Source organism: Rhinoderma darwinii, chromosome 4 (assembly GCF_050947455.1).
Source record: "Rhinoderma darwinii isolate aRhiDar2 chromosome 4, aRhiDar2.hap1, whole genome shotgun sequence".
NCBI lineage: Eukaryota > Metazoa > Chordata > Amphibia > Anura > Rhinodermatidae > Rhinoderma > Rhinoderma darwinii.
The window spans coordinates 34,347,670-34,374,453 of record NC_134690.1 but is presented as its reverse complement, the minus strand read 5'-3'; the positions used below and the strand labels follow the sequence as shown (position 1 = coordinate 34,374,453).

Below are 26,784 nucleotides of genomic sequence, written 5' to 3'. Positions count from 1 at the left end.
TAGGTAAAAGCATTCCCAAGTTATTACCACATAAAGTGACACATTATTTGAAAAATTCAGCTGTGCCACAAGGCCAAAACAGGCTGGGTCCTAAAGGGGTTACTAATAGGGGAAATAAGCCCCAGTGTTCATTTGGGGTGCAGGGGAGAGAATGTTAGTGGGGTAGCACTGAGCATTTATTTTAGGGTATGTCCACACTTAGTGTAAAGACAGCGGAAAAGCTGCACTATCGGGGGCGTCAGCCCTAAAAGTGCCTAGGGCAGCACAAACTCCAAATACGGCCCTGCATATGGACAGAGACTGTTGCCCTGAGACTGACCCTTTAAGTAAGTGGTATCACAAATTATGTTGTTTTTTTAGAATAATGAAAAATATCAAAGCGTTAAAGGGAACCTGTCACCAGCATTTCACCTATTAAACCAGCAATACCAGGTGGTAGTGGGTGAAAAATCATTTCTATATAACTTATAATTGTCTTCTTAGTCGGCTCTGTAGCTTTAGTAGTCAGTTTTTTAGTGTTCCCACACCGTATGCTAATGAGCATAAAAGAGTCAAATCTTCGTTTGAAAAGAGTCATATCTTCATTCCTCAAGTCTTTACGAGTTCACCACTCCTCCTTACTTTTGATTGACAGCTCCTCGCCTTCCCCAGAACACAAAATACTGCGCTTGTGCATTGATGTCCTCTTCTGGGGTGTGCGCACAAAGGGACACCGGATTATTACGATAAAAGGTGCAAAATGTTTGCAGACCGTTATTTACAGTTGGAGGAGGAGTTTAGGAGAGGGGATAACGGCAATGAATTTTTGATAGGAGCGGCCAGAGAGGGGTGAGGAGAGTTCAATAGGTGAAATGCTGGTGACAGGTTCCCTTTAAAGTATGTACATGATGATATGCTCAATGTCATCTACAGGTGACCCGTTGAGAGTGTACTTACCAACTACAGCACAATCTGGAACCGCAGTGTTATCAAAAAAAGCAAGTTTTATTAACTTTTTGACCCCCTTTATTCATGTAAACACCACATACAATATGAATGTTACATACATTGTAAACTAAGATCATTACATTATTATATTAAGAATTTATTACCACTGTCTATAAAGAAAAAACAAAAGGTTAAACATGAACATTCCTTTTCGTATATCCCAATCTTGGTTTTCTTCTAAGGATCGTACGGTCCTGGTGCCATCCTGCATATTAGCTGATTGGCACTGCAAGAGAGGAAAGAAATGCTCAGCTTTATCGTAGCCCAAAAAATACAGAAACCTATGATGGGTGAGATGTAACACAATCAGACAGCATTCTGCAAATATTTGTCATGTACAATGACACTTTTTCTACAATTTTCTTAATATGTGTGTATATGTATATATATATATATATATATATATATATATATATATATATATATATATATATATACAATTACCGTTCAAAAGTTTAGGGTCACTTAGAGATTTCCTTATTTTTGAAAGAAAAGCACAGTTTTGTTCAATGAAGATAACATTAAATTAATCAAAAATACACTCTATACATTGTTAATGTGCTAAATGACTATTCTAGCTGCAAACGTCTGGTTTTTAATGCAATATCTACATAGGTGTATAGAGGCCCATTTCCAGCAATCATCACTCCAGTGTTGTAATGGTACATTGTGTTTGCTAACTGTGTTAGAAGGCTAATGGATGATTAGAAAACACTTGAAACCCCTTGTGCAGTTATGTTAGCACCGCTGTAAACAGTTTTGCTGTTTAGAGGAGCTATAAAACTGACCTTCCTTTGAGCTAGTTGAGAATCTGGAGCATTACATTTGTGGGTTCGATTAAACTCTCAAAATGGCTAGAAAAAGAGAGCTTTCATGTGAAACTCGATAGTCTATTCTTGTTCTTAGAAATGAAGGCTATGCCATGCGAGAAATTGCCAAGAAACTGAAGATTTCCTACAACGGTGTGTACTACTCCCTTCAGAGGACAGCACAAACAGGCTCTAACCAGAGCAGAAAGAGAAGTGGGAGGCCCCGCTGCACAACTGAGCAACAAGACAAGTACATTAGAGTCTCTAGTTTGAGAAATAGACGCCTCACAGGTCCTCAACTGGCAGCTTCATTAAATAGTACCCGCAAAACGCCAGTGTTAACGTCTATAGTGAAGAGGCGGCTCCGGGATGCTGGCCTTCAGGGCAGAGTGGCAAAGAAAAAGCCATATCTGAGACTGGCTAATAAAAGGAAAAGATTAATATGGGCAAAATCACACAGACATTGGACAGAGGAAGATTGGAAAAAAGTGTTATGGACAGACGAATCGAAGTTTGAGGTGTTTGGATCACATAGAAGAACATTTGTGTGACGCAGAACAACTGAAAAGATGCTGGAAGAGTGCCTGACGCCATCTGTCAAGCATGGTGGAGGTAATGTGATGGTTTGGGGTTGCTTTGGTGCTGGTAAAGTGGGAGATTTGTACAAGGTAAAAGGGATTTTGAATAAGGAAGGCTATCACTCCATTTTGCAACGCCATGCCATACCCTGTGGACAGCGCTTGATTGGAGCCATTTTCATCCTACAACAGGACAATGACCCAAAGCACACCGCCAAATTATGCAATAACTATTTAGGGAAGAAGCAGGCAGCTGGTATTCTATCTGTAATGGAGTGGCCAGCGCAGTCACCAGATCTCAACCCCATAGAGCTGTTGTGGGAGCAGCTTGACCGTATGGTACGCAAGAAGTGCCCATCAAGCCAATCCAGCTTGTGGGAGGGGCTTCTGGAAGCATGGGGTGAAATTTCTCTCCCGATTACCTCAGCAAATTAACAGCTAGAATGCCAAAGGTCTGCAATGCTGTAATTGCTGCAAATGGAGCATTCTTTGACGAAAGCAAAGATTGAAGGAGAAAATTATTATTTCAAATATAAATCATTATTTCTGACCTTGTCAATGTCTTGACTATATTTTCTAGTCATTTTGCAACTCATTTGATAAATATAAGTGTGACTTTTCATGGGTGACCCCAAACTTTTGAACGGAAGTGTATATATATATATATATATATATATATATATACACATCACTATAAAATATACATATAAGTGAGATGCATGCGTTTGCCAATGGAATGTATTCAGAGTTCAGGTCCCCTGTGAAATACAGTTTAAGTCATTCTTTAGCATGAATTGTTTTAGAATAATTAGGAACCATGCAGGCAGGTCGGCGACTTTGGTAGTGAACAACCAATATTGTCACAGAATGGATTTTTAAAGGCGTTGTCCACGTTGGACAATCTCTTTTTGCTAGAAGGGTCCACAATTAATAAGCTGATCATAGGATGTCCTGCTGTTTGGACCCCCCGGGAATCAGCTGGGATCTGTGGGGGAACCAGGCATCTCCTTTAATAAAACTATACAGTCAGTAACCAAAATGACAAAATTAGTTGTAGTGTAGAGCTATGGCGTCCGTTCAAAAGAGTAGACACCCTAACACAATTCATTGGTATTTCTGGTTCCCAGGGTGGGTATGGACTGTTGTTCCCAGGTATTTCTACCTGGGAATAGGTGTGTACCCTATCTTTGTATACTAATATACACACGATTTACAAACATGGGGGGAGCAGTGAAGGTTTTTAGACTTGTAAATAGTTCAATAACCTAAAACGGTTGACCATAGCCTCAAAAATGTCTGACTATTTCACTTTTTGTCCTATTTGTAATTACAGGTTACTTTTATCACTTAGGGAGATATGCACGTCAAAGATTAATTTATCTAGGTTTTCCACAAATGAATATCACTGTGGGATAAAGCATGATCTATTTGTATCTGATCAGGTAAAGTGTGTTCCCCTTTTCCATTTTGTATCTGTGTTCTGTTCTGGCTCATAAAGAGTCCCAAGTGAGGAACCCCACTCCATGAGGTCCTCATAGGGTATATGACCAGGACTTGTCTTTATTAGGCAACCCATTTACGTCATTGACATTTTATGGCCTCAACCTTGGTGTACAAGGAAAGGACAATACCCATACAGCTATACTTGTGTGGTCAGTAAGGTCTGAAATATGACAGTGGCTGGTAAAATAATTTGAAAACTGCTCAACGTGGTTCAACAAATATCTGATCTCACTTACCAAACTTATACTTTGCATAAAACCCATTATATTCAATAAGATTCCCACTGTGGAACTGTAGAAGTACTATATTGCCAGTAGACGCCACCTGTATGTTGTCAAGACGTCCACAATATGTGCCCAGGATTGGGGATGTGGTTAACGGACCATCTCTAATTATCAAATACTCTGGGATGCATTTTGGTGAATTTTGAATCCAAAAAAATAGGAAGTTTAGAACCACCTGTTAAAAAAACAAACATGTAAAGGATGTATGCGTGAGTCTGGGATTGGTGGAATTACAATACAGTACAATGGGGTGATTGTCAATTTGATATTTTGACTATGCCACCACTGCTTCTCAAAAAGTGGGCGTCACTAGTGGTCGACATCCATACCAAAATATGGGCATATGGATGTCATGTGGAAAGTGTGCTGGATAACAGGCCACACAGCGCCCACATGTAAGCCACAGTGCCCATTATCAGTCACTGTACCCAGTCGCCCCCGGCCTTTTTTGCCACAAGAAGAAATGTAGAAGTTCCCTCCTGTCCTGTGGAATCTGGGGTGTTTGGCAGGCATGCAGTGCCCTGTAAGGAACTGTATGGCACCTCACCAGTTAGGGCCCTTGCACAAGACCGTCATGCCGCCCGAGTCCCGTCCGTGGAAAGATAGGACATGTTCTCTCTTTCCATGGATCGGAACATCGGGTCCTTGTTCATGGACCCAATTCACCCACTTGTTCATGGACCCAATTCACCCACAATTCAGGTGCCACTCGAATGCTATGGTCCTAGTGGCACTGGTCGTGTGCAACTGGGTATAGGCCCAACTCACAGTTTGAGAAGCAATGCTTTAAACAATGATTTTTGTTGCGTAAAATCAACATTGACATTATTTTCATATCTAATATTATGATAAACAGACTGCATCGATAACAACAAATATCTTGAGTCAATCAGAAATGTGGGATTGTACTTTTTGGAATGTGATGTAAATGTCCAGTCACACTTCAAACCTAATGAAAATCATGAGACATTATCAGCCTTTGAGATGTAACTTTTTACCGTATATCCTTCAGGGGCTATGATGCTGTATACAACGTCCAGAAGGGTTGGATATATATTAGGAAATCCTGGAGATTTCACAATCCCGGTTTGCGCCACGAAGGTCTCTCCGTATTTCACTATGTGAAAAGAATTTGACTTAGTGTTCATTCTCGGTTTGTTTAAATCATAACTTTTTAGTGTGTAAGTTTAAAAAAAGTCATAGTAGTCACTTTTTCTTGTCTATAATAATCCAGAAGAACAAGTAGGGGTGTAAAACAGAGTTATGGGGTCTCATATCAAAACTTTAAATGGGTTCCCACTTTACCATGACTACTTTCAGCAGGAAGTGAGTTCACGACATGAAGTCCTCAGTGGTCTCCGGTGTTTCTCGTCCTTTCTTTGGTGGATGAATGTTCTGCATTTAATTTTCCACTGCCATTCCCTCTACTCATGGCCGGCGTCAGCACCTGGCAAACCCGGGCAAGTTGCAGGGCCCACTACCCTTGTGGGGCCCCGTCGTCACGGCATCACTGTACATATATGGACAGTGATCTCAGGAGGAGAGAAGGAGTCCCAGGCAGAGTGCTAGCAGCTCTGCTGCGGGACTCTGTCTCTGGGAAAGCTCCTGACATCACTGTCCATGTATGGACAGTGTTGTCAGGAGCAGAGCAGTGTCCCAGGCAGAGTGCTAGTATCGCTTTTCCCGGGATCTTTGGCTCTGGGGTTGCCCCTGACATCAGTATCCATATATGGACAGAGATATCAGGGGCTTCCTCAGAGCTGGAGTACCGGAGCAGAGCCTTTATTAGCGCTCTGCCCAGGACTTAAAGAGGCTCTGTCACCAGATTTTGCAACCCCTATCTGCTATTGCAGCAGATAGGCGCTGCAATGTAGATTACAGTAACGTTTTTATTTTTAAAAACGAGCATTTTTGGCCAAGTTATGAGCATTTTTGTAGTTATGCAAATGAGGCTTGCAAAAGTCCAAGTGGGTGTGTTTAAAAGTAAAAGTCCAAGTAGGCGTGTATTATGTGCGTACATCGGGGCGTTTTTAATACTTTTACTAGCTGGGCGTTCTGATGAGAAGTATCATCCACTTCTCTTCAGAACGCCCAGCTTCTGCCAGATCACGCTGTGACGTCACTCACAGGTCCTGCATCGTGTCAGACGAGCGAGGACACATCGGCACCAGAGGCTACAGTTGATTCTGCAGCAGCATCAGCGTTTGCAGGTAAATAGCTACATCGACTTACCTGCTAACGCCGATGCTGCTGCAGAATCAACTGAAGCCTCTGGTGCCGATGTGTCCTCGCTCGTCTGACACGATGCAGGACCTGTGAGTGACGACACAGCGTGATCTGGCAGAAGCTGGGCGTTCTGAAGAGAAGTGGATGATACTTCTTGTCAGAGCGCCCAGCTAGTAAAAGTATTAAAAACGACCCGATGTACACACATAATACACGCCCATTTGGACTTTTACTTTTAAACACACCCACTTGGACTTTTGCAAGCCTCATTTGCATAACTACAAAAATGGTCATAACTTGGCCAAAAATGCTCGTTTTTTAAAAATAAAAACGTTACTGTAATCTACATTGCAGCGCCTATCTGCTGCAATAGCAGATAGGGGTTGCAAAATCTGGTGACAGAGCCTCTTTAAGCTCTGTTCCGGACATCACTATCCATATATGGACAGTGATGTCAAGAGCAGAGCATGGTTCCCAGGCAGAGTACTAGTAGCGCTCTGCTCGGGACTATAGCTCTGGTGTTGCCCCTGACAACACTGTCTATATATGGACAGTGACATCAGGGGCTTCTCCTGGAGAGGAATCCCCAGTCAAAGGGTCGGCAATTCTCTGGCTGGGTATTGCACTCCTACAGGGAACCCCAAAGGCGCTACCTACAGGGAGGGGGACTGTGTGGCACTACCAGGGAGGGTGGCTGTGTGGCACTATCAGGAAGGGGAGCTGTGCAGCACTACCAGGGTGGGGGACAGTGTGTCACTACCTGGGAGAGGAGGTTGTGTGGCACTACCTGGGAGGGGGGCTGTGTGGCACTACCAGGAAGGGGGGCTGTGTGGCACTGCCGGGGAGGAGGGGACTGTGTGACACTACCTGGGAGGGGGGCTGTGTGGCACTACCTGGGAGGGGGGCTGATTGGCACTACCTGAGGGGGCTGATTGGCACTACCAGGGAGGGGGCTGTGTGACACTACCAGGGGGGGGCTGTGTGGCACTACCAGGGAGAGGGGGCTGTGTGGCACTACCTGATAGGGGGGCTGTGTGGCAGTATCTACAGAGTGCGCTAAATTTATGGGGGTACAAACGGGGGGCCTAACTTCTATATTGGGGCATAAACAGGGCCTAACGTCTATATGGGGGCACAAAGTGACGTTTGACATTTTACTGCCACCATGAGTTCCCCCACAAAAGGACCTACTAAGTCTGTCATCCAAGGGCCCACATAAACCTGGAGCCGGCACTGCCCCTACTCTTCCACAGCGATCACTTACTGCACCTCACCAATAAGTGGAGGTGGACCTAGAGGCGTAACTTGAAACTACTGGGCCCCAATACAAAATCTTTCACAGCTCCCCCACCTACCGTATATCATTTATAATACTGGTGTCCTCTTATGTGGCTGAGGGGATTTTGGGCCTCCTCAGTCTCCAGGGCCCGGGTGCAACTGCTACCTCTGCACCCCCTGAATCTATGCCCCTGTGAGGACCCCTTAGCTGCTGGGCCACATAGCAGCTCCCATGCCTGCTACCTTGGTAGTTATTTTTCCAGCATGTTAGGTAAGACTAAACGTGGACACCACAACACTACTCAGTTCTTTTCAAATAAACGGTTTACTGAAAATCACAATTTCAAACAGGCCAAATAACGACAATACAGTATTCAAATCAAGTCTCTCAGTAGCTGAGGCACTCGCCCTCGTGGGAGTCCTACCAGCTCATGGGTGGCTGCGCCTGGCGCTCACTGACCCGGCCCGGCGGGTCTCAAGAAGGAAATGGGCCGTCTCCGCGGATCACTGTGGTGCTACCACTCACACTGCGGAATCCCCAAAGGTGGAAGCTATGCCCCTCGCCCTTTGGCTACGGCGTGAGTCCGGCGGATATATTACCGCGTGCGCCTCCGCGGGTCAGAGTGAGAGCTACTCACTACCACGCGGCATACCACCCTTACCTCTGCTTTCTGCTCCTCTGTTGAAGAAGACGACATCTTTTCCCTTGTGTCTCCTGACACTGCTGAGCTGTAGTGAATGTCCAGCTAGTCCTCCTCCAGGAACATTGAGCCAAGGATCCTTCTCCTACAAATGGCGGCAGCCTGGTCACTGTGCCCCCTCTCTGTCACACAAGTCCTCTCTCTTTCTTTCCCCCTCAGTCACCTCCCTCTCCCTCACTTCCACTTCCTGTCACCCAGCTCTGTCTCCTCAGACACTCGTCCTGCAGTGACACCTTGTGGCTGCTAATAATATGACAGGCATACACAGGATAATACAGAAGAAAAATACCACTAAACATGGAAGATGCACAGGGAAGACAGTTCACTTTAGAAGGGCCGTATCACCCCCTTACACTTCCCCCGGCTTTTACGAGTGCAGTCCCTTGCACTCACAGAGGCTAGCCAGGCATTCATTTCTGTAGCGGTTACAGTTCCCCATCCTTGTAGAGCTGTGTTCTCCTTTTTGTCGACCTCTTGGAATCCCACTACATCCGGTTGTCTTACGGTCGACAGGTCCCGCTGATCTTTAGGCTGGTCAGTTGAACAGACGAAAGGCTGTTGAAACGGTGGTTCTTTAGTAATCAATCCTGGTCCTGGCTTGTTGGCTGCTACCAACATCGGACGTTGCAAGACTGCTGGTGTGAATTCCGCAGCTGCAGGGGAAAGGAGGGATGGCTGGTCACGAGACGTTTGACTTGACACTTGACCTATGGCCGGGTCTCTCGATTCCTCTAAACTCTCTGACCTGAGCTGGTGAAAGGGCCGACGGGGTCGCCGCCGGTCAGGGGCAAATCTGCTTCCCTTAACTGGAACACCACCGGGGCCTGTGACATTGGCAGCTTCAGTGCCCTTTCTTCCTCCCACTACATCAAATTCTACCATCTCTCCTTCTCCAACGCTGCGCAGAGACTTCTGGGGGTTGCTCCTCTTTATAGCAGACCAGTGGACAAACACATCGCCTTTATGGTCACTTCGGCGAATAAAACCGTAGCCCTTTCGGACATGAAACCACTTCACCGTCCCTTTTACTTGACTAGAAATAAACTTTCCTTCCACTTGGCTAAGATTCCACACCTTGTGCTGTACTGCTGGTTTTCCTGTGCAGCACCCAATAGCTCTCTGTGTGGATGATAGAGGGCCTCTACAAGGAACTTCCGCCACCCGGCCCTCAGCAGCGGGTCCTTCTAGTTTAAAGGTGGCCGTTTCATCCTAGGGGCATGACAGTCTCTTGCCAGGTGTCCTGGTCGGCCACATTCCCAACACCGGCGAATTTCGGCCGGATCAAATCTCTGCCGAGGACGGTCCTCCCGGGTAGAACTTGCCGCCTTCAGCTGGTTGATCTCTTCTCTCATCTCCCTCATGAGCTCCCTCACATCCCTGGCAAAGTCTCGGAGGAAAGCACTCTCTGGTGTGGGGTCCATTTTCGGAGGCGGTCCCCTTTCGGTCGAGTTGTGTACACTAACGTGAGCACCATCCTCTCCCTCGTGCTGCCACTCTATGGCCTCTCGAACTAGGTCCACTAAGGCGGTATGCGGCTCCGTCCGTATATAGTCTCTGAGGCTCCTTCTTAGCGCTCTATTCTTCAACCCAGACAAGTATTGGTCCCGCAGCACCCTGTCCGGGTCAGGGACAGCCGCGCACCCCTCTTGATCTTTCTTGCTAAGTCGGTTCCACAATCGTTGGAGTGCAACCGAGTACTGTTGGACGGATTCATCTTCCCGTTGACTACGGGTATAGAATTTTTTCCGTAAATCGGTAACTGAGGTAGTGTCTCCGTATAGGGTTTCGAGCCTGGTGATGATGTCTTCCAGGGTCGCTCTTTGACTGACTGGGAGGACTACTACTGCTGCACGAGCATCTCCTTCTAGCAGGCTCAACGCGAGATCCGCTTGGTGTGGGGGAGGTACTTGGTAGAGTCGGGCCGCTGCTCGTAGCCTCTCGGCCCAATCCATCAGCGTCACACTCTTTCCGTCATATTTGGGCACATTTAACATGGCTGCCCCCATAGGGAACAGAATTGGGGGTGGGCCTGGGGCACTGATGGCAGACTCCGCTGAAGTTCCTGGTTGGCTCATCCTGTTCGTGACGCCACGAGTTAGGTAAGACTAAACGTGGACACCACAACACTACTCAGTTCTTTTCAAATAAACGGTTTACTGAAAATCACAATTTCAAACAGGCCAAATAACGACAATACAGTATTCAAATCAAGTCTCTCAGTAGCTGAGGCACTCGCCCTCGTGGGAGTCCTACCAGCTCATGGGTGGCTGCGCCTGGCGCTCACTGACCCGGCCCGGCGGGTCTCAAGAAGGAAATGGGCCGTCTCCGCGGATCACTGTGGTGCTACCACTCACACTGCGGAATCCCCAAAGGTGGAAGCTATGCCCCTCGCCCTTTGGCTACGGCGTGAGTCCGGCGGATATATTACCGCGTGCGCCTCCGCGGGTCAGAGTGAGAGCTACTCACTACCACGCGGCATACCACCCTTACCTCTGCTTTCTGCTCCTCTGTTGAAGAAGACGACATCTTTTCCCTTGTGTCTCCTGACACTGCTGAGCTGTAGTGAATGTCCAGCTAGTCCTCCTCCAGGAACATTGAGCCAAGGATCCTTCTCCTACAAATGGCGGCAGCCTGGTCACTGTGCCCCCTCTCTGTCACACAAGTCCTCTCTCTTTCTTTCCCCCTCAGTCACCTCCCTCTCCCTCACTTCCACTTCCTGTCACCCAGCTCTGTCTCCTCAGACACTCGTCCTGCAGTGACACCTTGTGGCTGCTAATAATATGACAGGCATACACAGGATAATACAGAAGAAAAATACCACTAAACATGGAAGATGCACAGGGAAGACAGTTCACTTTAGAAGGGCCGTATCACCCCCTTACAAGCATGTTTTTGTTTAGGTGGATTTGAAAAGTGGAGGACACTTACCTGATTGATAGGAAGCACTAAATGTGCTCTCAACTGATGGCTGGTTGTTCACAATCTCTATCAGCATGTAAAATCCGGATGAAATTAGAGGTGGAACTACGTTGCTTCCACATGTCTTGTCCAGCAGAAGACGCAATGATTTACTGACTCCATCATAGACTTTAATGTAGGCATCATCACAGTCAGGAGATGATAAGATATTGATGTCATTGAGCTGCAGGGAAACCTGGGATGGAAGAGAAGGAAGTAACAGTGTAAGCTCAAAGCCAATAAGCTTTTGTTCAGGAAAAGTATTTAATACAACAGATGTTTGTTTGATATTTAATATGTACCTTGTAGCAAGATTGTATAAGATAAAAGCAGCTGGGTCCTCCTTGGCTTGATAGAGTTGAGCTATAGATGAAAGTTCCTGATAATTTCACAAACTTTCTTGAACACACATCTTAAAAAAAATACAAAATTTGTCATGAAATCATACTTAACCTTGCAGCATAAATGCATAAAAAATATGAAAACTAACAATTCATTGGAAAACATAATTATGCCCAGAAGAGAAGCAGGGAAAAGAAGAGGACAACAAGTGGATGGGTGGATGCAATCACAGAAGCCATGAGAATCCTGAAGACCCAGCAAAGAAAAGGACACGGAAAACAGAAGGACGTTAAAACACATACATACCCTCAAACCACAGCTGGATTATAGGGGAGGCAAAATGGGCAAATGCCCTTCACCATCCAGGGGCCTTCACCACTCTCCCCATGACAAATCATAGCAGGGTGCTACAAGTCTCTGATACCATAACTATACACACAAGATAGTCGGCACAACACGCGTTCAGGTGATATATCTATTTCTTCCGTTTCCCCATAAGCATGCATGCTCAGATCAAACAAGTGTGCATGTCTATTTCAATAGGGAGGAAGATATTGGCCAATAGCAGAACTCTCTGGCAGCACTTATCTTCTGAAAGTCACCAGACTGCCCAAATCAGCAGGTTCAGTGATATTTATTATATAGGTCGTATATAGAGGTATTATTTGGGCATTATATGGCAATATTATTTTGGCACAATATAATGCTGTTGTTTGGGCATTGTTATGCCATTGTCCGAGCACTTTATGGTGGTATTATTTTAATGCTGCATGGTTGTTGTGATAGATTGTGATACCATTTGTAATCTTTAAATATAGTGTAGCTATATTATTTTCATTTTGCATCTGTACTGTAGCTTTTTCTTTTTTTCTAAGATAGTATTAATTCCTTCCACAAATAAAAAGGATAGTTCAGGAACCAGTGGCGTAACTACCACTGTAGCAGCCGTAGTGGCTTCTACGGGGCCCTTGGCATGAGGGGGCCCGTGCTGCCCGCCAACACGCCCCCTCCCCATATGCCCGATGGCGCCGCTAGCAACCGTTATGGCTGCTACGGCGGTAGCGACGCTACTGCACGGCCCGCGCCGCCGAGCCTCTAACATTTATGGTCTGGGCGGCACGGGCCCTCTCATGCCCGGTGGCGCCGCTAGCACCGGAGGGGGCCCCGGTGCTAGCGGCAGCCACCCCCTTTTGCAGTAATTGTACCTGCGTCTATAGCGATAATTGTACCTGCGTCTAATGACTTGCCCCGCCAATCAGCGCCTTTCAATGACGCTAGCGGCACAATGACGTAATCACGCCGCTTCCGTGGTTGAAGGGCACTGATTGACGGGGCAAGTCATTCTGCCCTTTCAAGCAGCGCCTTTCAACGAAGTGCCGCCTGCGTCGTTCAGCTCCAGCAGACCAGCTCAAAAGATAGCAGATCTGCATTGCCACTGGACGGAACGGGATCATGTGAGTATGTAACATTTTTTTTTTCTACTAAAACTGAGTAGCATTATCTACAGTGGGGCTCTATCTACAGGGGTGGGTCTATGTGTGGGGATGTGGATCACTATATATGGGGGAGCTATATGTAGGGCACTATCTACAGGGGTGGGCTATATGTGGGACACTATACAGCGGTGCGCTATATGTGGAGAACTATCGTGGGAGCTATTTGTAGGGCCCTATCTATAGGGGTGGGCTATATGTGGGACACTATATACAGGGGTGGGTTAGCTGTGTGGCACTATCTATATGTAGGTCAGCACGGTGGCTCAGTGGTTAGCACTATTGCATTGCAGTTCTAGAGTTTATATTTGGGCACTATATACAGAGGGCTGTATGTGGGGCACTATCTACAGGGGCTTTTATGTAGGGCACTATCTATAGAGGCTCTATGGGGGTTACTATCTACAGGGGGGCTATGGGGGCACTAACTACAGGGGGCATGATGTGTATGTGGTACACAGTGTATGATACTATAATAATCAGGGACACAGTGTATGGTGCTCTTATAGTTAGAGGTGCAGTGTATGGCACTTTTATATTTAGAGGTGTTGAGAATTTATCTTCTTTTATAGGTGCAGAAATGTTTTGAAAGTGAGAAGCTGTAGACATCTGAGCTGAAAACTGCAGAAATGGGTTGTGGCCGGGAGAAATCCATCATAGAGGTCTGGATTGGTGGGAGAAGAAAAGAGAAAAAGAACTAGAATCTGAGACGGCACCGGTGAGTCACTTAATAAAAATGTTTATTCTGCCTCTAATCAGCACTGTAGTCATTGTATGATCTGCAGCGAGATGATGGGTGGATTGATTTTTTTTTTTTTGAAACAGCATCTCCCAGCATATCCTTACCATTGTTTGGGCCATGCTGGGAGCTGCAGTTTTACGCCATACAAACCTATACGGCAGGGGTTGCACTAAATATAGCTGTATTTGTTCTAGTGCTGTATATATGTACTGAGCTTGCTTCTGGGGCTATATATATGTACTGAGCTTTGCTCTGGTGCTGTATATATGTACTGATCTTGTTTCTGATGCTGTATTTAAGTACTGAGCTTTGTCCTGGTGCTGTATATATGTATGAGTTTGGCTCTCGTTCTGTATATATGTATGAGCTTGGTTCTAGTGCTGTATTTATGTATTGAGCTTGGTTCTGGGGCTGTATTTATGTATTGAGCTTTGTTCTGTTGCTGTATATATGTATGAGCTTTGTTCTTGTGCTGTATTTATGTATTGAGCTTGATTCTGGTGCTGTATTTATGTACTGAGCTTGGTTCTGGTGCTGTATATATGTACTGAGCTTTGTTCTGGGGATGTATATATGTACTGAGCTTTGTTCTGGTGCTGTATTTATGTACTGAGCTTTGTTCTGGTGCTGTATTTATGTACTGAGCTTTGTTCTGGTGCTGTATTTATGTACTGAGCTTGGTTCTGGGGCTGCATTTATGTACTGATCTTAGTTCTGGTATTGTATATATGTACTGACCTTGGTTCTGTTATTGTATATATGTACTGAGCTTTGTTCTAGTGCTGTATATATGTCAGAGCTTGGTTCTAGTTATGTATTTAAGTACTGAGGTTGGTTCTGGTGCTGTATATATGTATGAGCTTGGCTCTTGTGCCGTATATAGGTATGAGCTTGGCTCTTGTGCCGTATATAGGTATGAGCTTGGTTCTCGTGACGTATATATGTATGAGCTTGGTTCTAGTGCTGTATTTATGTACTGAGCTTTGTTCTGGTGCTGTAATTATATAGGATATATTTATAATAACGAAATTGCAGGGCACATACAATTGTTTTTTATTCATTGTATATTTAATGGAAACCTGTCTGGTAGTTTTAACCCCTTGAACCGCCACCATGCGGTAATACATGACCTGACAATATTTCCGAATGTATGTTGTTTTTTCAGACGCAGCAAAAATCTATAAAATCCACTTTTAGACGGCGCACACCATATGCTAATTACTCATTAAAGGGTCATGGGGTGGTGCCGCTATCCTGAAGAGTCACATAGTCCTGCCTCCAAACTCACCTTTCCATGTTTGATTGACATTCCCCCTGGCTGATATAACTTTTTCGGATGTGACATTGCCTTGTACTACTTCGGGGGCTGTGTGGCACTATACACAAGGGGGAGCTTTGTGGCACTATACACATGGGGGAGCTGTGTGGTGCTATATACAAGGGACTGTGTGGCACTACTAAGGGGGCTTTGTGGAACTATCTACTAGGGGGGCTGTATGGCACAGCAAGAAAGAGGGCTGTGGCTCTATCTACAGGGGGCTGTGTGTGGCGCAATCTACAGGGTTCTGTGTGTGGCACTATCTACTAAGGGGTGACTGTGTGGCGCTATCTACTAAGGGGGGCTGTGTGGCACTACATACATGGGAGGGGAGCTGTGTGGCACTATATACAGGGGGAACTGTATGGCGTTATATACAGGGGGGTTTCATGCCGATATCCACAAGGGGCTGTATGGCACTATCTACAAGGGGGAGGTGGTAGGGGGCGCTATCTACAAGTGGGATGTGACTGTTTACAGGCGGGGCTGTATAGCACTGTCTACAGGGGGGCTGTATGGCCCAATCTATGGGTGGCACTATCTATAAGGGGGGCTGCGTGTGGCACCTGAGGGGGCCCCATTTAAGAGTTTGCTATAGGGCCCAGTGTTTCCTAGTTACGTCCCTGCTAGGGACCCATATTACTCAGGGACCTCCACACACCTTGATCTAGCCCAGCCATAGACATAACATATAGAGATTAACTACATGCCGACTCAGGATGAGAATACTCGTCCTGAGTGGCGGGTACTTTGCGCAGTAGGACGAGCATTCTCGTCCTGTGTTACAGTCATGTCCGTGAGCGATCAAGAGCGGGGCAACGGCTATAATAGACAGCCGCAGACCCACTCCAATGGCGGAGAGAAGAGGTTAACTCCTTGCACAATCAAAGCTGATTGCGGCATTCAAAGTAAATAAGAGGAGGGGGGACTGCCCTTTGATCGCATCACAGAAAATCCCTGTGACTCGATCTAAGCCCAAAACTTGTATGGCCAGACAGCCTAGGATCCATTGAGGGACCCCAGGGCTGTCTGACCATATTGTCTGTTGTTGGGGCATACTGAGATCAGAAGCGTAGCTAGGGGGGGGCAGGCGGGGCATGTGCCCGGGGCGCAACCCGGTGGTAGGGAAAGGGGGTGCACCGAAGAGCAGCTGATCGCTGCTGACAGGCGCCCCGTATGTCGGACACCTGCAGCCGCTTTAGGAAGAGCCAGGAAATTACGGCGTTCTGACTGGGGTCTGTGACGGCCAGGGAGTGGACCAGTCCAGTCACCTGACTTGTCACCTGACCTCACATCAGTGACATGAGGTCAGATGAGACACAGGTCCGGGGACAGGTCCACTCCCGTGCTGCAGCCTTCCAGCATCTGCCTCTGTGCTCTACACACACGCCTTGAAGCAGAGCGGAAGCTCCGCCCACAGCCCGTCCTGACCTGTCAGCAAGGAGACATGGTGAGTGTCTGTGTGTATATGTCTGTGTAGTGTGAATACAGTGTGTGTGTCTCTGTGTTTGTATGTCTATATGTTACAGTGTGTGTGTGTGTGTGTGTGTGTGTGTGTGTGTGTGTGTCTCTGTCTGTCTGTGTCTCTGCATGTGTTTGTCTCTTACATCTACTACATTATCTGTACTCAGAGTTATCACTGTGTTATCTGTGGTGTTACATAGGACTGCAGGTAACATCTACTTCATTATTTGTACTCAGAGAGTTATCACTGTGTGTTATCTGTGTTGTTACATAGGACAGCAGGTAACATCTACTACATTATCTGTGTTGTGTACATGTGTGCCTGTGTGGGTATATATGGGTCTGTTTGTGAATGTGTCCTTTGTGCTTGTATATTTGTGCCTTTTATGTATTTGTATATGTTCCGGTCTGTGTATTTATCTGCCGGTGTGTGTGCGTATATGTGTCTGTACGTCTATATATTTACCTGTATGTGTATGTTCAAGATGTGTGTATGTATATTTGCCTGTATGTCTAAATATCTGTCTTTATGTGTGTACAGTATATATGTTCCAGCGTGTCCATATGTAGTGTCCTGACAATACCATAGAGGAGTATTGTTTACATTGTAATGCATTGAACATAATGTTATATGTTGTGTTATGCTGCCACCTAGTGATGCAGAATTGTCATTACAATCTATTTTTCCAGCCTGTAAAGGGTGTGGCTGGAGAGGAGGGTCGGAGGCAGTTCCCATGAGGCTTTGCAGCAGAAAGTTGTAGAGGAGTCGGTTCCAGGAGAGGAACGAGGGTAGACAGCCTGTGAGGAGAGCTGAGATAATACTTGGCCTCACAGCATATTTAGTTCAGAAAGCTTCTGGCCTGAACTAGAAATTAATACAGGGAAACAAACCTGCTTAAAGGGAAGGAAAGCAAGAGAGAAGAAAGTTCATTTTGCTGCTTGCAGATAGGAAACTGTCTCAGCCTGACTCATCCCGCCTGCCCTAGCTGGATAATAACTTCTATGTGGAACCAAGCTGCAGCCTGCAATCTTCCAGTAAAGAATCTGTGAGTTATTATTATACCAAGTTACATCACCGTCTCCTGCGTGTTACTCTGCACTGCACCCACTAACAACAAGGGCACCCCATATCCCATCCACCAGGAGACAGCACCACAGGGTGTGCCCCAGGGGGAATCAACAACTACCACCCATACATATGCAGATCCCCCTCCTTCACTGTGCCAGCTCCGCAGGAGTGTGAGAGGACTACAGCCACCGTGAGTACTACAACTCCCAACATTGGTCTCCGCACTTTCCCTCATCCCCATCGGGCTGTTGCACATAAATTGGCGTCACGAACAGGATGAACACACCTCTGTGCCTGCTAAAGAGACTTTATTGTTGCAAGAAATTATCACCAGCACATGTGGGGTTAAGCAGCCATCTTGGAAAGACTGTGTGTTACTTATGGAACTTGTGATGGAAATTGCTGTACTGACAGTGAATGTGATTAGAGACTTTTACATTGAATTGATCATTGTTTTAGCAGAACAAAAGTGACATTAGAGACTGTTTGCATTGAATTGTTTGCTGCATCACAACTGCTCTTAGCTCCACCCCCGCTCACTTGAAGGCGGGAAAGCAGAGAATCTGCCCAGCAACAGCAAGGAACCACATGTTACAGATGACTACAGTGGAACCAACGTTCCTACCTACTGTTGCAGTGGGGAAGGAGAAACCAGCCGGAACCACCGGAAGTAGATGAAAAGTACAGAATCTGAGTCACAGCGGCCGCTTATATTCCAAAAAGACAGAGAAAGAGGTTCCAGCTCCAAAACAGTGAGTACCGCTGAAAGTTTTTACAATTCAGCCCAAGTAAAGATGAACTTATCACATCAGTGAGCACAAATAAGAGACTTACTACACATTCTGCTACTGAGCATCTCGTTGCTAGGGGCAACGATAGGAATTTATATTAGAAATGTCTGACGACAGCGATAACGGCTCCCCCAGCCGAGGTGGATCACACACAACCAGGCATATAATGCCACTAACCATGCCGTATTATTTTGGAGCACCCTGGCTCCCCCGCTACAAAGGTGAATCACATACCCTGAGAGAATTTAAAGGGAAAATGCTTGCTATGTTCCGGTTATATCCAGTGTCAACAGAAGGTGGAAATTCTCATTGGCCAGCTAGGGGGCGCTGCATTGAGAGAGGTAAAGTCATGGCCTCATGCAGAACGAAAGACCGTAGAACAGATTCTTGAAAGACTACTGGTCACCTTTGAAACCAGGACGGTATCAGAATTGAAAATGCGCTTCTTTAGCAAGAAACAACAGCCCGGTGAGTCCCTTAGAGACTATGCTTTATCCCTACAGGAGGCACTGAGGGCCATTATAGAAGTGGACCCACGTGAAGCACAGAATGCAGATAACACACTGCGGGAGCAGTTTATTGAAGGAGCTGAAACAAAGTCTCTGAAAAGTCAACTAAAGATGCTGTCTGCTCAACATCCTGAAAGTACATTCCTGGATTTCAAAGAATTGTCCATCAGAATCCTGGGGGTAGAACCCAACCAAGAATCAACCACATTTGCCGCATGTCCTGCTGACAGTTATGGAGATGCTAAGCTCATGTGTCCTGTGTCTCCAGGAAATACTCTCCTTGCTGCCCAGGGTGCACATGTACAGATTCCAGATGCAGTGGCTGATTTAAAGGACCAAGTCGCAATCCTGACTAAGAGCTTGGAGAAGGTGTGTCATAAGCTTGAACAGTTAGAGATGCGTCCTCAGCCAGAGTGTGAGTCCCCACAGCATAGGAGTCGTCCTACTGACAGTGCGAGCAAGGGATACTACAGGAGATCTGGAAGATTGCCTACAGACAGGTTTGATACTCATGGAAGGCCCATCTGCAGACACTGCCACAAAAGTGGTCATGTGGAGAGAGAGTGCTGGCGGTCAAAAGAACATCCCTCGGGTGGAAGAACACTAGGTCCAGAAGATCCAAATTGGCTGACCAGGTATGTCGGGCCCCATCCATTAGTCACCATCCACATTAATGGGGTACCCCTTACAGCTCTGCTGGACACTGGTTCGCAAGTCACCACCATACAGAAAGCCATGTTTGAGAAATACTGGAGCAGCGACCTATTGATGCAGCCACCAGAAGTTTGTCTGAATGTTATTGCAAGCAATGGTCAGACAGTACCCCTGCAAGGTTACTGGGAACCCACCGTTCAAGTGGGAGAGACTAACCTAACACAGCAAGGTGTGATCGTAGTAAAGGTCGATGATGAAGACATGCCTCCAGTGGTGCTCGGAATGAACATCCTAAGGAATTGTTATGGGGAAATGCTAGATGCCCTACACCGATCCCTGCCAACAGCTTCACACTCTGCGCAGAAAGTAATCCAACAGACTATTCGTGTGCTCAGCAGAAGTTTTCCAACGTCAGAGGAGAGATCTGCCGTGCCCGCATTAGAGATGTCCGTCCAGTGATCCTGAAACCCGGTACCGAAACCCTGCTGTGGTGCCATGCTCGCCCAGGGATACGAGGCCAAGACTACCAAGCCTTAGTAGAACCCCTCCATCTTGAAGAACATCCTATGGTGCTTGCTGCAAGAAGTCTAGTGACCGTTTCCCACGGAAAGGTACCTATCCGCCTCTTGAATCTGAGTGACATCCCTGTGGAATTAAAGAAATACTACTCTGTTGCCCAGTTATTACAGGTCACATTCCAAGACATTGTGGAAGTTTCAACAGTTGTTGCCCAACAGTCCACTCAAATACAGAGTACACAAGAAGAGAATTCATCTACACCATGGTGGTCAGAAATTTGTGTTGGGGATATTGCCACGCCTGCTGAACAAATTGAAGGAGTATTGGAAGTCTCAAGAGAATACCATCAGGCCTTCAGTAAACATCCCTTGGACTTTGCGAAGACCAGCATAATGAAGCCACAAGTCAACTACTTGGGACACGTTGTTAGCTCTGAGGGTGTGATGCCTGACCCAGAAAAGATTGCTGTTGTGAAGGATTGCCCTACTCCCACCACAGTAAAAGAGGTGAGAAGTTTCCTGGGATTCGCAGGTTATTACAGGCGCTTTATACCCTATTTCGCCCAGATTGCAGAGCCTCTACAAGAGCTTCTTAGAGGACACTCAAAGCAACATCTGAAAAGACCAATTCCTATTGAATGGACTGAGGATCAAGAGATTGCCTTCCAGCTGCTGAAACAGAAGCTGATTGAGCCACCCATCCTTGGTTATCCAGACTACAGTCAACCTTTCTGCCTCTACACGGATGCCAGCAAGAAAGGTCTTGGAGCCATCCTGACCCAAATGCAAGAGGGAAGCGAACGGGTAATAGCCTTTGGCAGCCGAGGGCTTAAAGGGACTGAACGGAATGACCAAAATTACAGCTCGTTCAAATTGGAGTTCCTTGCGTTAGTGTGGGCTGTAACCGAGAAGTACAAAGACTACCTCGCGGCAACACCATTCGTAGTCTACACAGACAACAACCCCCTTGCACATCTGAACACAGCCAGGCTGGGAGCCCTAGAGCAAAGGTGGGCATCTCGTCTTGCAAATTACGACTTCGTGGTCAGGTACAGAACCGGCAAATACAATGAGAATGCGGACGCATTATCCCGCCTGCCAACCGATGAAGTACCTGCTCAGAATGAAGAAGACTGGGAAGAAGTAGAAATGCCATCCTTCTACACCCGCTTCACCCAGCAGAACACAATCACCATCATGGAGAAAGGACTTTGCTCCCAGAAACAGAGTTCAGAATCACTCCAAGAGAAGGAGCAATGGATTAAACTTCAAGCAGAGAGTCGGGTGATGGGAGAGCTGCAAGATTTTCTCGTCAGTAGAAGAGTACCTGAGAGACTTCGTCGTGGCAATGTAGACCCTGAATTAATCCGTCTCTGGAGACAGAGGAGACGACTCTTCATAAAAAAAGGTCTGATGCTACGCAGCACTCTGGATCCCATCACTGGTGACCGTCTGCATCAAGTAGTAGTACCCCGTCGAGATGCAAAAACAGTACTAGAAGCCTACCATGACAGATCGGGACACTTCGGTGTACAAAAAACAGAAGCCACAATCCGCAGACGCTTCTATTGGATAGGAATGCGTGAAGATATTGAGAATTGGTGCAGAGAGTGTCAAGCTTGTGCTCTAAGCAGAGGTGAAAAACATGATCAGAAGGCTCCATTACATCCCATCGTAAGTCACCGACCTTTGGAGATCGTGGCCATAGATCATGTCAAATTTGAGCCTAGCAGATCTGGATACACATATGCAATGACCATCATCGATCACTACACCAAGTTTGCGGTTGCAGTACCTGTCCGAGACTTGACAGCCAAAACCACTGCCGCTGTTTTCTGGAAAAACTTCATGCTACCCTATGGATGTCCTGAGAAGATCCTGACTGACAGAGGGTCAGCATTTGAATCTCAGCTATTCCAAGAACTGTGTTCTCTCTACAGTTGTCAGAAGCTCCGTACAACAGCTTACCACCCACAAGGCAATGGCCTCTGTGAAAAGATGAACAAGACGTTTATAGAGATGCTGAGGACTGTGCCATCTCACAGGAGGACTAATTGGCCAACCCTGCTACCAGAGTTAGTTTACATGTACAACAACACTGTACACTGTTCCACTGGGTACACTCCCTACTACCTCATGTTTGGTCGTCAGGGCAAATTACCAGCTGACTTAGACCTGGATGTGTCAGTGCCTGATGCCATCAACCCGTTGCCACGAATCGATTGGGTGAGTGACCACCAGAGACGTCTGGCTGATGCCAACAAAATTGTTGAAAGTCGAATGGAGGAAGCCCGCAAGAAGCAACAAATGGACTTTGACTTGCATGCTAGAGCCGAGCCTTTTAAGATTGGTGATCATGTTTGGCTCAAGAATAATCACAGAACGAGCAAACTGGACACCAAGTGGGAAACAGAACCGTACACCATCAAAGCCATCCCATATCCTGACACAGCCGTGTACGAAATAGTGAAAGAAGGCCGAGCACCTCAAGTAGTCCATCGTAACAGACTTAAATTGTGTCAAAAAGAGTTTGTTCCTGCAGAGGCTGAAATCGTTGGGAAACCTCCTGTTGTTGAGAAACTTTTACCGTCACCAGAGACACAGATGCCTGATTTTTCTCCTTTGGATTGGTTCTTTGGGCCTTTAATTTCCTTCATTGTCCCTGACAAAAGTGTTCCGGATCAAGTTGAGACTCCGATAACATCACAGCCAGGGTCTTCAGCCAGCCCAGAGCAACAGATGAACCCAGAACCAGCTTTCTTCGAGGAAGAACCTATTAGAAGACCAGAGAGGAGCACCAGGGGTAAATTACCCGCCAGGTATCTCGACTAACTGTTTCATCATAGAATTGAACATTTTCTCTACCTCATATTTTTTACTTGAACATTGAATGACTTTGCTATATTTACCCAAGTTATTCTGTGCCGAACTTTTGGACACTGTCCCGGTTGGGTTAAGAACTCTTGTACCCCACAAGTTTATATGAGGAATCCACATCCCTGTTCCCCAACAGTTGATACAGGAACTTTACATTGAACAAGAGTCGTCGCCCATATTCCTTATTCTAGTGCCTTAAAGGACTGATGAGACTCTTCGTGAAAGTAATATATTGCACTGTTTTAATATATGCTTGATATGTGCCTGACTTTTCCATTCCTAGGGTTGCAGTTCCTCCATCGTTGCAGACGCCGAGGACGGCTTTTGTTAAAGCAGAGGTGTATGTAGTGTCCTGACAATACCATAGAGGAGTATTGTTTACATTTTAATGCATTGAACATAATGTTATATGTTGTGTTATGCTGCCACCTAGTGATGCAGAATTGTCATTACAATCTATTTTTCCAGCCTGTAAAGGGTGTGGCTGGAGAGGAGGGTCTGAGGCAGTTCCCATGAGGCTTTGCAGCAGAAAGTGGTAGAGGAGTCGGTTCCAGGAGAGGAACGAGGGAAGACAGCCTGTGAGGAGAGCTGAGATAATACTTGGCCTCACAGCATATTTCGTTCAGAAAGCTTCTGGCCTGAACTAGAAATTAATACAGGGAAACAAACCTGCTTAAAGAGAAGGAAAGCAAGAGAGAAGAAAGTTCATTTTGCTGCTTGCAGATAGGAAACTGTCCCAGCCTGACTCATCCCGCCTGCCCTAGCTGGATAATAACTTCTATGTGGAACCAAGCTGCAGCCTGCAATCTTCCAGTAGAGAAACTGTGAGTTATTATTATACCAAGTTACATCACCGTCTCCTGCGTGTTAATCTGCACTGCACCCACTAACAACAAGGGCACCCCATATCCCATCCACCAGGAGACAGCACCACAGGGTGTGCCCCAGGGGGAATCAACAACTACCACCCATACATATGCAGATCCCCCTCCTTCACTGTGCCAGCTCCGCAGGAGTGTGAGAGGACTACAGCCACCATGAGTACTACAACTCCCAACATTGGTCTCCGCACTTTCCCTCATCCCCATCGGGCTGTTGCACATATATGTGGTTAATTTTTGGTTTGTGTAGGGGGCGGCAATAGAGAGTCCCGCACAGGGCGCCATCCAAGCTAAGGTTGGCCCTGGCTGTCACCAACCCTAGTCAGAAGGAACTCCGCCGCTGCCTGCACCGAATGACCTCCTCGGCTTCTCCGGTAAGTCACATGAGGCAGAGCGGAGAGTGGTTGCGGTAGGCTACCGCTGACCGGTCTGTTCACAGTGTGGCGCTAAGTACAAGGGGGGGAGTGTGGCGCTATTTATAAGGGGGGAGTGTGGCGCTATTTAAAAGGGGGGAATGTGGCACTATTTACAAGGGTGGGGAGTGTGGCGCTATTTACAAAGGGGCAGCGGGCTGTGTGTGGCACTATCTACAGGGGGCTGTGTGGCGCTATCTACAGGGGGCTGTGTGTGGCCTCTTTAATTTATTTTCTTCATTTATTTTTATGTTAATTACATTATAGAACTACATCGCTTGTAAAATGTAGAAATGCTTTTATACTAGAGTTACATTAAAAAAATTGTGAAAAAAAAATTACACCTCATTGATTGGTAAAGAAAGAAAACATGGCGAGGGGGAAGGAGATGTCGGGAAATAAATTGGGGGGGGGGGGCGCCAATCTGAATCTTTGCCCCGGGTGCAGGAGAACCTAGCAACGCCTCTGCTGAGATATGGCCTAACAACTGCCTGTGTACAATCAGTACACAGGCTAATGTACTGGCACATTAATATATGCCAGTGCATTACAGTTAAAAAATCAAAATGAAAAATCCGTCTATGGGATTAAATAAAAAAAAAGTACAAAAATGTAAAAAAAATTAATGTTAAATAAAAAAAAATTGTCAAAAAAATACACAGAAATACAAATTTTTTAGAATAAATAAACTTTTTGAAATATACAGTAAGTCCCAAAACATGAAATAATATAGACATATTTGGTATCGCCACGACCATAACAACCTGTACAACAAATGTATAACATTATTTATGATGATCGGTGTTGGGTGTAAAAAAAATTAAATAATAAAACTGCAGCGGAACTGCTTTTTTTCAGCATTTTCACCAAAATAAAAATGTATATAAATTAAACGATAATATATTTGTACCAAAAAATGGTACCTACATAAAGTACAACTCGTCCCGCAAGAGACAAAGTCTCATACAACTACGTCGTAAAAAAAGTTATGTGCGTCGGGATGCAAAGAGGGAAATATAAAAAAAATAGTTCTTTACTCAAGGCCAAAATTGGCCTTGTCCTTAAGGGGTTAAAGGGGTTATGTGTGGACCAAAAATTATTTACAGTGTACTCATTTCAATATGTAGGTATACTCGCTAATATACATTCCGGTTCCCCGTCGTGCTCATTCTGAGATTTTCATAGATTTTTATACCGCTGCCGGCGGACCGGAAGTCTAGTTGCACAGTCTTTTTTGATGATGATACGACTCTTCATTATATGACCTGCCCCGTTGTACTCTATGTACAAGTAGTACAGTGAGTACGTAAAGTACAGCAGGGCCGGTCACATGATGCAGAGTCGTATCGTCATCACTATTATAACATCAGGGTGAAATATAAGTACTTACTGCAATTATAGAGCGCGTTGACCTTCTTCACATCCGAATCATCCAGTCCTACATTCTGTCCAAGAGTTATGGTAGGGTCAGATTTAACGACCATTGATGGCTTTCCTGTGCTGTAGTAATTCCTATGAGAGGTGGGTATTGTTAATCATATGCCTAAAGAAGCGCATGTAGGTTATATTTAAAATTAGATTAGACTTCATGGGTTTTCATTTTTTCATGTACAATGATGGAGTGGGGGGAGTTCCCCTTCTAGTGCCTTACAAAACGTGGTTACAAAAAGCATCTCTTGCTCTGGAGCACCCAGCATGATCATGCATTACACAGATAGCCTATCGATTTAAAGGGACACTGCGTAATGCTTAATTTCCTCTGTGGTGGCGCTGCAGGGGAACTGAACACTTGCTTCTGGGTTCTCTCGCTGATCACAACTGATCATTTTGTAAAAAAAAATATTTTTAAAAATGGATCGGATTCTTATGTTCCTGGTTAGTTACCTTAATCCCTTCTCGACATTTGTTGTATGGATACTTCATGGAAAGCTACTGCTTCCCGCATTTTGCCGTATCCATAGGACAAATAGTGAACACCGGCCCAGAAGCTGAGTTGGTGCCCCCATACCTCGGTGTCGGCTGCATGTTATAGCTGACACCCTGGGGAAATGGTGAGGTCCGAAGTTTGCTCCGATCCCCGCTATTAACCCCTTAAATGCAGCAGTCAAATGCGATCGCTGCATTCAAGGTGTTTTCAGCTCATCTGCACCCCAGCAATGAAATTGCCGGGATGCCGGTGTCTGCAAAGGCAACCGGAGGCCTAACACTGGCCTCCCAGTATCGAAAGCGATCGCTGCATCTTAGTGGTTGGCAGCAGATCGGCAGCTCTGCACTGCAATCGCAGGACTGCCGACTGCAACTATGGCATCCTACTTTGCCATTATGGAAGCCTATTAGGCCCTGCCCGGGGGCGAAGCCTAATCGGCTTGCTGTCAGTGAATGACTGACA

At 46.0% G+C, this 26,784-nt stretch overlaps 1 protein-coding gene across 1 annotated transcript; it reads right to left on the bottom strand.

Annotated features, from left to right (window-relative positions):
• Positions 1–988: 988 nt before the first annotated feature.
• On the bottom strand, positions 989–26,420 carry LOC142760390 (embryonic protein UVS.2-like). Its single transcript, XM_075863575.1, has 7 exons — positions 26,404–26,420; positions 25,786–25,907; positions 11,627–11,736; positions 11,295–11,520; positions 5,160–5,278; positions 4,114–4,336; positions 989–1,213 (listed from the first exon to the last, which is right to left on the bottom strand). The coding sequence occupies exons 1-7, from the start codon at positions 26,418–26,420 to the stop codon at positions 1,200–1,202; spliced, it is 831 nt and encodes a 276-aa protein (XP_075719690.1). The 3' UTR covers positions 989–1,199.
• Between the last annotated feature and the right edge of the window lie 364 nt (positions 26,421–26,784).

Bases quoted from the DNA above. Each gene is read 5' to 3' on its own strand.
- LOC142760390 (XM_075863575.1), bottom strand. The intron at 11,737-25,785 runs GTAAGTACTTAT...ATTTTTTTTAAG, and splicing joins CAACGCGCTCTATAATTGCA to ATGTGTGTTCAAGAAAGTTT. The intron at 4,337-5,159 runs GTAAAAAGTTAC...TTTTTTTAACAG, and splicing joins TAGCCCCTGAAGGATATACG to GTGGTTCTAAACTTCCTATT.